We start from the raw sequence: 16,440 nt of genomic DNA on the forward strand, positions 1-16,440 counted from the left end.
AGAAATGTTATATTTTATATATCTTGACTATTTCAAATAAATTCTGTTCTTATGAACGTTCTATTCAAAGAATCCTGAAAAATTGCATCACAGTTTACACAAAAACAAAGCAGCACAACATAATACTGATAATAATAAGAAATGTTTCCTAAGCACCAAATCAGAATATTAAAATGATTTCTGAAAGATCACGTGACATAAAAAAAAAAAAAAAAAAAAAAAAAAAAATAATATACATATATATATATATATATATATATATATATATATATATATATATATATATATATATATATATATATATATATATATATTACTAACTTCAAACTTTTGAAAGTGACTAAAGCAAATGCTACAGTAAAATGCTTTTTCAGCCGATTTCTTATTCACAAGGCTGTGATTAAGAAAATAAATCTCAAAAAGCTGCGTGATTTGAGGAATCATTCATGTCTGTAGCACAAACAGAATGGGATGAGATACACAACAAAGTTCAATACTTTAGGTTAGGAGTTTATTCAAATCCCTATTCCAAAGTATGAGCAATAATAATAGAGATGCTTGCCTAAGCAAGCACTGTAATTACACTGCAAACCTCGGATGAATACACACACACAAACACATAGCAGGAGCTGCCCAAGCGTGTGCAGAACGCCCACTTTGAGAGCGGAGAAAAATGTGAGGCTCTCGTTATGAAAAGTACCGTTATACCAGACGCGCTGGACCGAGCAGGCCAGATCAAACAATCCAAACCACACAGCAAGCGCCCACGCACGCACACACACCTCACTCAGTAATACACTACCCCAAACACAAGGCGATACCTTCAAAGGCAGCCGATGAACGCCCTACAATCAACACCTCGTAATGGGCATAGCGGTTGCCGGTGGAGGCGTGTAATCACACAGCAATGCTTTTTCTCTAGAAGCACCTCTGAGACTCAATACAGACACAACTGTTAATACAGGCCGATCCACCACAAACACACACACACTATTGCTTCCTCAGGGATTTCAAGAAAAGTTGGCATCTCAGGACTAATCATATGTTTGCACGCACGTTTTTGGGTGTTTTGCACATTATTGATAGGGATGCCAGAAAAATGACAGGAAATAATAGGGAAAAGAGACAAACCAGGCTTAAACCCAAATCTTAAACCCAGATTTTTACTTTCTCCTCTGCCCACTTAAAAGCCCACAATACACCTACGTTCCACCATTTCTCATAACCTGGAGAGATTGAGAACACTTTTAACATAGCAATTAACAGCAAAGACAAACTTGTGAAGAGCAAAAAACTAGTTGTTGAGATTTATATAGCACACAATAACCGAACTTGCTTTCAAATTTAAGTTGTACATCTTGATAATGTAAGGGAGTCACTTATGTTACTGTCAACAGAGAACACTCCATTTTATAACCAAACTGAGTATATTTACCATACATATTTATATATATATATATATATATATATATATATATATATATTTTTTTTTTTTTTTTTTTTTTTTTTTATCAAGTCAAAATTAAGTCAAATTTCTATAGCACATTTAAAAGCACATAGCACATTTATAGCACATTTTTTTGCGCCTAAGTGCTGTACAACAAAACGTCGAGCATATAAAAAGAAATCAGAGGAAAACATGCAGTGTACAAAATATAAACACATTAAATAAAATACAATTAGAAAACTTCAACATAAAACTCTTAAACTACTCCTAATCAAAAGCCAGAGAGTACAAATAAGATTTACGAGCCGATTTAAAACTGGCTAGTGAAGGAGCAAACCTCACATTTATGGGCAAACTGATCCAAAGTTTAGGTGCTGCAGAAGAGAAGGCCCGACCACCCTTAGTTTTACAGCGAAAATGTGGGACAGTTAAGAGAAGCTGATTACTAGACCTAAGTGTTCTTTGGGGAGAGTAAGGAATCAGAAGGTCACTAATGTATTTTGGTGTGACACCAGATAAAGCCTTGTACACAAAAACTTCAATTTTAAAATCAATTCTACACTTTATAGGAAGCCAAATGTAAAGTCGCTAAAATGGGAGAAATGTGATCCCTCTTTTTTGTTCCGGTAAGAAGTCACAGTTTGAGGCAGGCCACAGCACAGGGAATTACAGTAGTCCAGGTGTGATGTTATGAGAGCATGGATTACAGTCTCCAAATCTTTCAGGGGTAGAAACGGTTTTAATTTCGATCTCAGATGAAAGAAACTGCCCTTTACCACTGTACTGATTTGTTTCTCAAAATTTAGTGACGAATCAAATGTAACCCCAAGATTCCTTACAAAAGGTTGAACACTGGCAGAAAGAGAACCTAAATTAAAAACAGATTGAGACCTCAGGTCCAAAAAAAATAAAAATTATTATTATTAGCCGATCCAACATTTGACCTCCTCAAAACAGTTGCAAAGCGAAGTGTCCAAAGAATCACTACTGTCAGTTTTAGCTGGTAGATAAAATTGTGTATCGTCAGCATAGCAGTGGTAGGAGATCTTATATTTCTTAAAAATGACACCCAAGGGGAGCATGTAAAGTGAAAAGAGAAGAGGGCCTAAAATGGACCCTTGGGGCACACGTACTGTATAATAGGGGAACCGACGAAGAAGAAAACTTCCCAATGCTCACTGAGAAGGTTCTGTCGTTGAGGTGAGTCTCTTTGTCTTTGAACTGCAGGGCAACACCCTGAATACCCACCACCTTTTCCAACCGATGTAACTAGAATACTAGGGATTGGAATTGAAAACCGGTTCTACTTGAGAACCGGTTCTAAGTTTTATGAACCATCGATATTGTATGCCCATGACATTAACAAGTCCTCTTATCGATGCTCCTGCTCCGAGTCCCAGCCATATATACAGACCGTGAACTCACAACTGTCCTTTTTGTCCTTTATCAGGTACCATAGCGCGGCATCCTACACATCTGTGCGTCATGACGTCAAAGTGATTTGAGCAAACGAGAGAATCATGGAGTTGAAGAGACGATATAAAGCTTGGCTTTATTTTACTAAACGAGACAAAAATGATGCCGTTTGCAATAACTGCAAGGCTGTTATTTCGTGTAAGGGTGCAAATACAAGCAACATAAACATATATGGTACTAAATGGTACTAAATTGCAGGGCAGGAATGCCTTGGTTTTGATCCGCTGCGTACAACTGCCCAAGCTAGCAGCACCATAACCTCCGTTGAACAGGGTAATGTAATGTTAAATATCACTGGCATCTTACAAATAACAGGGATATTCTACGAAAACACTGTATTTTAACTATTCCATCCCTGTTTTTATAGAGAAAGTTTTAATTCTATATTAGGAAGAAGAGTTTCTGACCTGTATGCTTGTGTTTACAGAAGATTTTTTATTTAAAATATTTATCTTATTTATTATTCTTTAAAACAAATAAACCCACTTGTTTTTTTGCCGAAAAAGCATAATACTACTTTTTTCCACACAGTGGAAAAAGGAATCGATAAAAGAATCGTATCGATAAGCAGAATCGTCAGTGGCATTGATACTGATAAAATCTTATCAATTCCCATCCCTACAGAATACTAGGGGTGTCCCCGACTATGGATTTTCATAGTCGAATCAGAATCGTCATGTCTTGCCTATAGTCGACTAATAGTCGAATCATGTGTATGGGGGTGGGGGTGGGGCTGGGGCTGGGGGCGGGGCTTTAACATTTCAAAGCCGCGATGTACAGAAAATCACACAAAGATATAGAAGAAAATGTATAAAAACATTTTGGATCAATAAAACTAAGAAATAACAAATAACTCCAGAAAGGCCACATTAACTCCTACAGCACAACACCGATGCACCGAAAAAATAAACAATTAATTTACTAAATTAAATTATAACAGAATATAGCCTACCTTTCTAATAAATAAAAATACAAAACGAAATAAATCAGAATCAAGTCACAAGATGAGCAAATGTGTGCAAAATGCCTAAAGTGCAGGGGAACATATATTCAAAACACAAGCCACAAATAGTTAGATTAGATAACCCTGACAGATCAATAAATAAAATTAAAATAAAGAAATTATTAAAATAACGATAGTAGCCAGAATTTTCAACTTTGTCTTTTTAACTGCAGAAACAACAATAAATGCTAAACTGGAGTGGCAGTCTTTTTAGCTAAAAATGTTCACAGCATCCAAAAATCAAATTAGAACCGTCTGAAAAGTTTTGAAATCACTTCTACCCTACCTGATCGAGAGAACAAATCCAGTCTTTCACTCTGTCTGTGTCCGTTGGAGTCTTTTGTGCGCGCGGATAAAATACATTCTAACGTGAAACTTGTTAACGTTGGCCGGCAGAAGTGCGATCATGGTTTTCCTGATGCTAAATCCAGCCTTGGAGAATATCCTTTCTGATGGTGTACATCCACACTTTAGATTTTCTTATCCCAGACATTGTTAAAGATTTAAATCCTTGCCGCCAAGACGCTCCTCTGTCGGTCACGGATTGAAAGTGAAACTTAAACCGGTCACAGGGTGTTTTGATTTATTCACGCACGTTAAAAAATATTTATTAAAAGCTTCTTTCTTTGCACATTTTTATATACAGCATTATCATAATAGGCTGAATATTAACGTATTGACAAAAAAAATGGTAGTTCTATGTGAAATCAGACATTGAGCGCTCATTTAGACAAAGTGGCATGATCCTCGTTTCATAACACCTCTGCGAAGATTCGACCGTGAGATCGGTAGTCGAATCAGGCTCCTCCGATCGAAGCATCGAATCTTCGACTATTCGGGGTCACCCTTACAGAATACTATGATCAATTGTATCGAAATGCAGCGCTTAAATCCAATATTAATAACTTTATCACTTCTAATAGACCAGACAACAGCTATGAGTTTTATTTTAGTATTATTTACTTTTTACTGTTATTACTTACTATTTGTTACAGCCCTATCTTCCACTTTTCATCAGAATGTGATTGGCAAGAGACGTCAATTTATGGGTGGAGAGTATACAAGTTTGTAGTAATCTGCTCACCAGTACTTCTTCCTCTGGTGGAACGTAGTTCTCCAGAGAAGTCTTTTGCTTCAACTCTTTTTCTTTAAAGGGTTAGTTCACCCAAAAATTAAAATTCTGTCAGTAATTACTCACCCTCATGTTGTTCCAACCGCGTAAGACCTTCGTTCATCTTCGGAACACAAATTAAGATATTTTTGATGAAATCTGAGCCATGTTTCACTCCTCCATAGGCTTCCAGTGTGACCGAAACTTGCTGGCCCAGAAAAGTTATTAAAGAGATCGTTAATATAGTCCAAGTGACTCCAGTGGCTCAATCTTAAGTATATCAAGCGACGAGAATACTTTTTGTGCGCAAAAACAAACAAAAATAACAACTTTATTCCACTATTCATTTCCTTCTCTCTGGATGTCTAGTTGGTTCGCGTAGTGTTTTTGCGCAGCGCGTCTGTGTTACACGTCACCACGTAGGCTCACTATTGGCCGACGCCGGTCATGTGTGTGTTGCGTGATGACGTGAAACACAGACGCGCAGCGCAAAAACACTACGAGGCCCAGAGAGAAGGAAATGAAAAGTGGAATAAAGTCGTTATTTTTGTTTGTTTTTGCGCACAAAAAGTATTCTCGTCGCATGATAAACTTAATGTAGTGCCACTGTAGTTACTTGGACTATTTTAACGATGTTTTAATAACTATTCTGGGCCGGTGAGTTTCGGTCACACTGGAAGCCTATGGAGGAGTCAAAATTCTGTCAGATTTCATCAAAAATATCTTAATTTGTGTTCCGAAGATGAACGAAAGACTTACATGGTTGGAACAACATGAGGGTGAGTAATTACTGACAGAATTTTCATTTTTGGGTGAACTAACCCTTTAAGTTTGTTCATTATTTATCAACATTCATCATCCCATTTGATTATTATTTTCTCTTTACTGTTTAAATCCCTAGACATGGTATTATATATCATTAGATCTTTTAATAATCATTCATTTAGAAATAGATCATTTTCTGCATAAATAAATCATCTTGCAATTCAAACGTGATCCTCTTATGTGATGGTCGAGAACGAGCTGCCATTCATGTATGTATTTATGCATACAATGAATGAATACAATGTCAATGTATTTGGTCTTGGCGAAATACATCTGCTACACTGATGCTACTTCAGAGCAAGTACCGAGACTTGCTACTGCGAATACCTTCCCAGATATGCTGTGAGCATGTAAGACATGCTGCTGCTGCACATGTAACAGACATGATTTAACCCTGTAGCACATCTATACAGGTGGAGTTGGGGAAGGGGGAGGGTTCTGAAAGCGCACTGCAGACTGAAACAGCAAACAGTGCCAAGTATTTGAATGTTTGAGCAGTAAGCTCTTTGGCAGCTGCTGCAACAGCAATCAATCAGCTGTGTTATGAAGATAACGACATGATTGCTACCAATAAGTTAAAGACCTATTAGCCTGCACCATTCAGAGTTTCATGCCAGAACTATGTAATACTGCAACAAACTAAACCAAACATATAAATGTAACATTTCTAATTTATTTGAGCTATTTCAATGTATTTTTAATAATTTTTGTTTTAATTAACGACAGCAACACTATGACTGTTTTTATTTCATGGAAACAAAAAAAAGAGAACTGCAGAGGTTAATTAAATTTACAAGAGGCTCCCTCAGCAACTCCACAACAGTAGAACCGATCTAATGTCCTATTCATGTCACTGTTGTAAAAGTGAGCGAGTCAATTTCCTTAACTTCTGCGCAGACGCCACATTCCAAAGCTCATTAAATCTCACATTTCCAGATGTTAAAAGTTTTCAAACTTCCTGATTATTTTAAGCTTTTTTTCCATCCAGCAGCTGAGAGGTAGCAGGGATGGAGGGGGCTGGACTCATTCAGGTATGAAACGTGGTTGCCAAGCACAACATTAGGGGCTCTGGTGTAGCAGTCCTCATGACTCCCTCATCTAAAGATGCACACTTAGCTGTCTGAGGCCTTTGGGCTGAAAACATCTTGAATTTGTGTAATGACAAGGGAGCTATTTTACTGGACGGCAAGTTGACAAGTCAGTATGTGCGTTTTCATCATTATTATATAATTGTTGGGGTCAGTCAAGCAATCTGATAGAGTTTGATCTCTCACCTGCAGAGCATCTCAGTGAGCCGAACAAATCCCACATAGGCCAGTTCAAACGCCCCCCTGTGACGAGACTGCAGCAGCTGCTCCCGAAAGTACTTCCCCACACCTTCCACCTGAGAGAAACACAGACAGACAGATTGACAAAATGGATAATTGAAGACACTCAAATTAAAAAGTCTGCATTTTGTGCATACCACCAAAATAAAATATAGTAGACATCAAAAATAAAATCTAGATGGACCGGTCCAACTTATATTCTTATGGGTTCAAAAACCTTCACTCAGGAAGTCACTTAACTCCATATTAATGTCTATGTATTTACAGTAGAATGCAATGACATTACATATACAGTAGTGGCCAAAAGTGATGCCCGACCTAGGAAAATTCCCTTCTTTTCACTTCAAACTTATAAAAAAACGTTTTCCTATTTTGTATGCATGATGTGAAGTTGTGCTTGGCGTATAAAACTAATGTATGTGTTTAATTTGACATGATGCAATGACACATACCAAGCTTGCAGTGATTATTCCCAGTCTTTAATTCAATAAATCACTATGTGGCCAGTATTAGCTATAATATTAGATGTTATTTTGGAAGGAATTGATCCTGCAACCATATTGTTGAAATGGCTAAATCTGATTGATCGTTTTTGGATATTGCTCACATGCAAGATGTGAATGGTCACAATGTCCACAAAGCACAGTGACACCACTACCATGCAGAATGTAAAGTGCAATTGTGGTGCAATCGTTAAACACGGCAGGGGAAACATAATGGCATTGGGGACGATTGGTTACATTATTATCCACAATGATAATGATCCCAAACACACCAGGATTGCAACAAAGTTGCATGCAATAAATACTCAGTTGTATTTTTTTTTCCACAATCCTAATTCAGAAATGTAATCTGAATTTAAATAGCCCCCTCATTTTATTTCCGAATGGCAAACATTCCTGCTAACAAATAAGCTTGGTAAAATAGAAACTGTACTGTACATGTCAGCCTCTGCTCCCAAATCAACAAAATAGCTCAACAAAACAGTAGTTAAGGAGCAACTGTTTACTCTAAACGACTTTATTTAGCCAAACACTTCCTATTTGCAACTTCACCCGCAAATCCCTCTCCCCCACCCAACCCCAAAACCACCACCACACTTTGCTTACGCTCCACGTGCACCGAGAAATTTCCCAACAGGACCAGCTAATTACTGTCAGAGTCAGTGACCTAAATAGCAGCTTTTCCTGCATGTCTAACACTAAGAGGGGTTAACGAGGTCTAATGTTGTTGGTCTTGATTACAATAACTCAAATTCTGGTTAAATAACTATTGAGAAAGAAAATAAATACAATGAAATACCACAGACAGTGCAATCAAACATGAGTCCACAACACGAGAACTGAGAAGATGACGTCTTGACATAGCCGGAAGCGATACACTGTCTGTTTACAAGCAGAGGAAGACGTGCGCTGTACATAAAACTGTCTTCGTAAATATGTCCGCAGATTTCGATGTAGATGAAGACTTGAATTTGTTTAACCAACCTTACTTATTCGAACCAGAATACATAGTTATCTGCATCAAATATCTGCGTCATCATCTCAGTTCTCACGCATGCTCTCGAGAACTCAGAGGCCCACACGGAAGAAAATGAATAGGTGAATAAAGTCGTTATTTGTGTTGTTTTTTTGCGCACAAAAAGTATTCTCGTCGCTTGATAAACTTAAGGTTGAGCCACGGTAGTCACTTGGACTATTTTAACGATGTCTTTACTAACTTTCTGGGCCGGCAGATGCAATTACCAAGCAGCCTATGAAGGAGTGAGACAGCTCTCAGATTTCATCAAAAATATCTTCATTTTTGTTCCGAAGATGAACGAAAGTCTTACGGGGCTGGAACAACATGAGGGTGAGTAATTACTGACATAATTTTCATTTTTGGGTGAACTAACCCTTTAAATACATATTATATGAAGGATAATAGTGTGGTCGCATTAGCAAAATTTTGCTGGCAAAAAAAATGTCCATTGTCTAATGTCACTTGTGCACCAATGTACTGTATGAACCAATGCTCACACAGTAGTCAAACATTTTAGTATTATTGATATACTAATAAAATAGCTTTTATATTTACATTTCGTTTTCATTTTTTGTTTTAGTATTTTTGTTATTCTTTTGTTGTGCTTTGTCATTTTTATTAGTTTTTGAAATATATTTCTATTTAACTTTAATTTATTTTTATTTCAGTTTTAATTTCAGTAATTATTTTATTTCAGTTAGTTGCCAAAGCAACATTTCAAATGTTCTACGTTTTTTAAAGTTGAAGTATGTAGTTTCTGCGACTCTAGTGGTGCAAAATTTCCTAAATCGTTGCTACACGACTAGAGAAAAGGAAAAAAAGGCTGTTGTCTTCCCTTTTGGCAAATAGGTTGGAAAATTGCAACACCCATAATGCACCGGGCATGTTGCAGTCGAAGGTCACTCCCACCAGTCTGCTATGAATATGCCTGACCAGAGTCAAATACCGCCTTGCTTTAGTAGGAAATAATACTTAGCAAACTTTTAGTTATAATGGTGTAAAACGTTGTCACGTACAGGTAAGAAAGCTGTTGAAATAGTGCTCCATTTTTACCTTAACGCTGTTTAAAAAGCAGACAAAGTACGATACAATTTTCAGTGATAAACCTACCCTTACAATAACTGTTCTGTTAATAACCCTCGGTTGATCTGACAGTCCGTGTGCGGGGATACAAAAATGCGGAAGTATAATCTCTAGTATTCACGAAAGCCCTGGAGCTGTCAAAAGTATTTTGCAGACAAATAAATGTGACATTTTTTGTTCAGGTAGCACATAGACTACCGAAATTGTAACAATACAAAGCGGGTTGAAAATCTGCAACGTTACACTTTAAACCTAACAATGTTTCAAACCAAGCAGCATTTTGTTGGTCAACATGGTGAACCCGCTGTGAAATCTGCATGGGGAAATCTTTCACCCGCAGGAGAAATTCCAGATAGCATGGATACCTATTGAATTTCCCGGATTTTGCTGACGAAAATTTGCCAAACAACAGTATATGTAAAAATGTACAGTTAAATATCAGCTCTAGAAACGTTTCAAGCTAATGCAGCTAACTAGTAAACGGAGTACAGTACTTAAAACTTATGACGGCCACTGGATTATAATCACAACTCTCTCAGTTTATGCGGAGTTCACACTGCACGATTTTAGGCCGACAGGTTTTGCGAAATCGCTGACAAATGCCTGAAATCGGAGGCAAATTGGTGCTCTATCCAAACTAAACATGCAAGATCTTGAGACAAATGTGTAGGCCCTTAATTTCACAGCAACGATCTACTCAACAGAAACTGGCAGATTTGACTGTAAAGAGCATTTGATGGTCAAATGACCAGAGCACGACGACTTTGGGTACCACAATGATGGTGAAAAACATCCCCTACTGAGAAGCGGTTCACTCTTAACTAAAGGAATTATACACCATCAAGATGTGACTAACTGCTTGCAGTTGCCATGGCGCCTCCACAGTCTGAAAACATGTGCCGTGTTTCCACAGCGACGGAGGACATAACAGGATGCAGGACACACACATTTGGGAAACAGAACCTTCACTATCATAAACACACGCTCGGTCCGAACCCTCTGATGAAATGCGGTCTGGAAAAAGATGTTGTATGAGGCATAAACACAAACCGCAAACACAAGCCATGTGGACCCCGGCAGCATCGTTAGATCATCCTTTACATAACAGGCGAATATGCCATGGTAACCACACCAGTGACATCACTGAATAACTTCACTCCATCTGTTAAAGCACTGAAGTCATTTTAGCAGGACAGAGCAGAGAAAATAACAATCATACTGACACATTAACGCATTCACCGAGGCCGCTGGCTGATCAACACGAATTCCCAATCTGAAACCTTCGCACAGATATCAAGTAACAGCTCTAATGATATATTACTTCATTACTTCAGTGCAAAAGATGTTGCAAGGTCTGCTCCCTCCCTTGCTAAATTCTGGATTTGGAAACTACAGCGATCTATCAAGAAAACAAAGTGGGAACATTTGACCAAGCTGTCTGGCCTTGGCCGAAGTTACGCTCTTAGCTTAAGACATCAAAAACAAATTTAAGAGTTTAAACCTCCGGCCCCTCAACTGCTATGCAAAATCTGCTCTCCACAGGATGTTACAAAATAAACTTAAATGAACCTAAGAAGAACCTAAACTTGAAACCTTAATATTTTCTTCTGAAGGCATACAATAGTTTTGTGTGAGGAACAGACTGATAATCTTAGCCTCCACTATACCTCTAAATCTCTTTTTCAATTCTGCATTTTCACTTCATTAGTTAGAAGATACAGTGCTTAACTAATTTATTAGACCACCTGTCATAATAAAGAGAAAAGACAAAATATTTTAGGAATCTGTTAAAAACAAAACAAATGTAAAACTAAAAATTGTATTGTCATTTATTAGGCAAATAACAAACTGAAACATTATCCACACATAACCAAAAAATTCAATATTTTTATGCCGTCCTTTGGTCTTGATAACAGCTTGTTTTTATATGCAGTACTTTTCCAAAGTCTCTGTTGTTAATGACTTCCAAATAGTTTCTAGTTGTTCCCAAAGACATGCTTTTGATTAAACTTTTGTGCGATCCATCTTTGAATCCACTAAATTCCTAATTTGTTCAATAGGATGCAAGTCCGGACTTTGACTTGGCAAACTGTGACTAAGGAGCTACACATACTGGTGGATTAACCATTTCAGAAACATAAAAAATGGTCTAGTGAATGTATTAAGCGCTGTATGCTAATTCACTGAAATCAAACCTGTGTGACTCATCTTCATGTAGAATGTAAGGAATAACTGAAGACGGGCCGTTGAATTATAAGAAAATAATGCACACCTAAGGTGGTAATGCTGCCACGACATGAAACGAGTGAACAGAATTAGTCAATTATTCCACTAATACTACAGCCACCAAACCTCAAGACATTGTTCAGATGTTGCATTTCAAGACATTTGTCAGGATTTTTTTTTTTATAAAATTTACAAAACAATACAATTATAGAGAGAAAATACAAATTAAAATCTAAAAAATATTAAAAATTATATTACCCTTTTATGTTTTTTTTGTTTTTTTTACTAATATCTCTTGCTTTACACAGAAAAAAGTCAGCCATATAGGTTTGTATAAACAAGTTGAGTAAGTGTTGGGCAATCTATTCGCTAGGCCAGTAGGTTTAAGGACAAGGCCCATTTGAGAAAGGGAATTTTCACTTTACGCATCAAGCTATTTTTTGCATGGTTCAATGTAGAGTGAATGTACACAAACACTGTTACAAACAAATGTTCATATTGTACTCAAAGTGCTCACGGCTTTAAGTCAGGGAGGTTTGAATATATATCAGGATGTAGGAAACATTCATGTTTATATATCGTATTGGCACATAGGACCGAGATGCTGCCAGAACAACCGCTGCAAGAGTCTCAGGTGTAAAAACCTGGTGAATGAGTTCTGTGTGAAGTGGTTCAGCTCTTCAGGGAAAAAGGAAGCTATTTGAAAAGAATGCAGGGTAGGAAAGGTAGTCGGCCCATTAAACAGCAGGCTGGTCTGAAATGAAAGCACTATGCTAAGAGGGCACATGCTAATTGAAGCTGGGCACAGCAGGAGACAACATATACATTCACATGGTTTAAACAACTGCCGACGGAAAATAACTGCCCTGCTAAACACAGGCAGCTGGCACGGTTCATGTTGAATTAGAGTCCAACATGAGCACTGCTTTAGAGCACTGCTCCAAACCCTAGTGAGCTGCATACCTAGCCACCATCTAGAAACATCATAAGTACATTTCTGTCCTGAAGCATAGGGAGCAAAATTATGCTTCCTTATAATTTACCAAATTTTAGCCACATACGAGAGCAGTATCGCATGTATCCTTCACAAATAAGGCAATCCCAGAATGCACTACGACAAGTGAAAAAAATTATCCAATATGAAACCGCTCACTTAAAGGTAAGAACTAGTAAAGGGTTATATCTGAATAAAAGCCTAAATTAAACCTGCTCATCATATAAAGAGATTGTGTCTCTTCAGACAGGGGCATAGCCACCTCAGAAGTGAGCGGAAAAGAAACGTCAAGAGCAATACCAGTTTTTGTTCTGACCTTTGTCTAATTGACAGGTTTTATTTTTCTTATCTCTTGCATTTAATTGGCTAAGAAATCAAATACACTGCTGAATAATAACCACTAATTTGGAAATTTGTATTCTATAATATTTTTCCCTATTTTTTCCTTATGACAATATGATGATTGGTTTATGTACCACACACACCTGTGCATCAAGTCATCATGGATTTTATACAAGGTAAAAATCCATAGTCCAAATCCAAATATCACAGAATTTTTTCTACACGAGGGTGCCCTCCGGCTTCCTGCATGAATAAAACAGACTTTACATGGGAGTGTTTAGCGCTCCATAATGCTCACATCGCTTCAGGCTTCAGGTCATGCACAGAATATCTTGTCTGTTTGAAATTAAATCGAGATTCAATCACATTGGCCCATGAAACCCCCTACGTGAATACACTTGCCCGAAAAAAGTGTCTTTGGACACATCCCAACTCGTTCCCCATTTATTCTACGCCCATGTCAATTTTAAAATCAATTCTGTATCGGACTGGTAACCAATGCAGAGAACGTAGGATTGGGGTGATGTAATCTTGTGTGGACCATTTGGAGATAAGAGATGGAAGAGAGGGGTAACCGACATATAATGAGTTACAGTAGCCGTGTCGTGTTGAAATAAAAGCGTGAATAACTGTTTCAAAGCTATCCCTGTTTAAAAATAGTCTGACTTTGGCTAACCGCTTTTGAAGCGTCAAAATGGTAGTTGCATTGAATGTCAATTGTAATCTCTCAGATTACATTAAAATATCTTCATTTGTGTTAAAAAGATTAACTAAAATCTTACGGGTTTGGAACGACATGAATGGAGTAAATGATGACAGAATTTTCATTTTTGGGTGAACAAACCCTTTTTCTGGCAGTATTTTCATGACAATTATATTAAATGTTGTTTAATATTCAGTAATCAAACAAATCATTGAGATTTAAATGTACAGCAAATATGCAATTTGATAACTATATATCAAAAAAAACAAAAAACTTTCAATAGTTTTTAAAATAAGTCAGTTTATAAACCGTATTAAAGGTAAAGGAATGTAAAAATGGTTAACAGTACGTCCACTTACTATATACAGTACAGTATAATCTACAGGACAGTAAAATACTGTTAAATTTAGAATTTAGGGAAGTGAAAATAAACATCTATATATTACAGTGAAAAATGCTAATTGATATTGAATTCCCAGTGTGACACTTCAGATTGGATAGTTTTTCATTGAAATGACTGTTTCTTTCTAGGTATTTGTTTTTTGTTTTTAATGTAAATTTAAAGGGGCCATATGTCAGAATTTTCATCTTTCATCTTGCTTTTTTTTGCCAATGTGTGAACAGCTTGTAACGATATTTAAAAAAAAATGAGACCTTCCCCAACTTCCTAGGTTTTCTATGAAAGCATGTAATTGATTTTTAAATGAACGACTTGGGACGTTTTTGCCAGGAAAATCAAAAGGATGTGACCTTTACGCACACTCACGAGAGCCTTTCTGCCGTTCAAAGACGCATGAAACGAATGCTTATGCAATGTTCAAGATAATGCCGAAAGAGCTCTCCTGTACTTTAATGTCAATGTGTCATGCAAAGAAGAGGGATTAATTCAAACTATAGTCTCACATAGCCATATATACTATCAAATATACTTTATAATCAAACTATCATAACAGTGTAATTTTAATGAACTCATCTGTCGACGTGATAGCAGGGAATTTCAGAGCTAGAGCAAAAATATCCACATCAATACAATCAGATGCTTTCTTAACTGCTGCTTTTTCACTTCTGTCATTTTAGTTGTGTGCTTATTTTGTTATTGAAAGGGAAGTACACAGCACATATTTACATATTTTTATTTCCACTTTTTTTTATAATAATAAATTATTGTTTCCTAACATTCAAGCTAAGAAGCTACATACGGGATAGGATTCCACCTTAGAAGGAAGTCTACTATGAAGAGTAGACATTGAGGCAGCTTCCTAGGGATTAGAACAGAGTCTTTAAGTCTGTACTGGAAATACGTTTGACATTTTCTTTTCAATGGGCGCCAGGCTCAGCCTTATGGCAAATGAAGTTGTATTCACCATGATCACATTTCCTGATGCCTCTTCAGGGGCTGTTTCCTAGACCATATTTAAGTCTGTATTAGCTATTACCATGATGTCTCATCTCTCAGCCCTGAGCTCAAAAAGATCAGCTTACTGGTAAAAGTCTCCACACTACAGTATGAGGTACAGTTCTCCATTATATCTCACTAGCTTATGTAACCAAGATCTTGGCTTCAGGGAGAGCCCAGCGGTTTCTATTATAACAGTCTCAGTGAGGAGTGTGTGTATGCATGTCAGACAGTGAATAGTAGATCAGGTGACACCTGACAAGTGCCTGACCTGGTCCTCCGTGATGACTCCTCTGCTGTCAGGGTGTGTGAGAGGACAGTACAGGGTCATGCTCTGACACAGATGACCCAGTAACATGGACACCTCTTTCATGGTCCTCCAGCAACACACCAGCACCATCTGAGCGGTGACTCGATAGGCCTCTCCATCACTGCCACCTAGACAACATACATAAACATACACACAAATAAGCACTCGGAAAACACTGATCAAATGTCGGCCTCTCATGGACAGGATATGTATTACAGCAACACCACCTCATCATTTACAACGAATTATGGCTAAAAGTATGATGTTTAACATATCAGTACGGTTACTACTACATCATACTAATGGATTCATGACATGCCTAAATCTATGAAATTTGAGTTAAAAATGTGCTTTTTCGATACAGATACTATGGTATAGGGCAATAAGGTGGAGGAACTGTATCTAGTGATGGGCAAATGTGTTTGTACCAGTGTTACAGATTTGTTGTTTATGAACGTTGTTCTCTGGCTCTTTCTGCTCACTGTTATGGCTGGTCTCACTGGGGTCCAGCTCTCTGGCACTTGTGAAAAAGTCATTTGAGTCACGAGGTTGAATCTCCTGAAGGATTTTCTGTAGGTCAGCAGAGGTCTCTGTGGAGAGAGAAAATATGTAATGTAATAAAACGTATGTCACCTTAATTTATATAGCGCTTCAAAGCAGCTTTAAAGCAGCTTT

At 37.4% G+C, this 16,440-nt stretch overlaps 1 protein-coding gene across 4 annotated transcripts in view; it reads right to left on the bottom strand.

Annotated features, from left to right (window-relative positions):
* The window catches only part of thada (THADA armadillo repeat containing), a 125,957-nt gene that overhangs the window by 96,992 nt on the left and 12,525 nt on the right, over positions 1-16,440 (bottom strand). For 2 of the 4 annotated variants that reach the window (XM_079856045.1, XM_079856044.1), the window contains exons 20-22: positions 16,248-16,355; positions 15,727-15,893; positions 7,137-7,246 (exon numbers count right to left, since the gene is read on the bottom strand). In XM_079856045.1, the coding sequence (XP_079712171.1) occupies positions 7,137-7,246; positions 15,727-15,893; positions 16,248-16,355 (385 nt within the window). Of the gene's footprint in view, positions 1-7,136; positions 7,247-15,726; positions 15,894-16,193; positions 16,356-16,440 lie in introns of all 4 variants that reach the window. The other 2 variants (XM_079856043.1, XM_079856046.1) reach the window with 1 other exon arrangement.

Source organism: Squalius cephalus, assembly GCF_949319135.1.
Source record: "Squalius cephalus genome assembly, chromosome: 21".
NCBI classification, from domain to species: Eukaryota; Metazoa; Chordata; class Actinopteri; order Cypriniformes; family Leuciscidae; genus Squalius; species Squalius cephalus.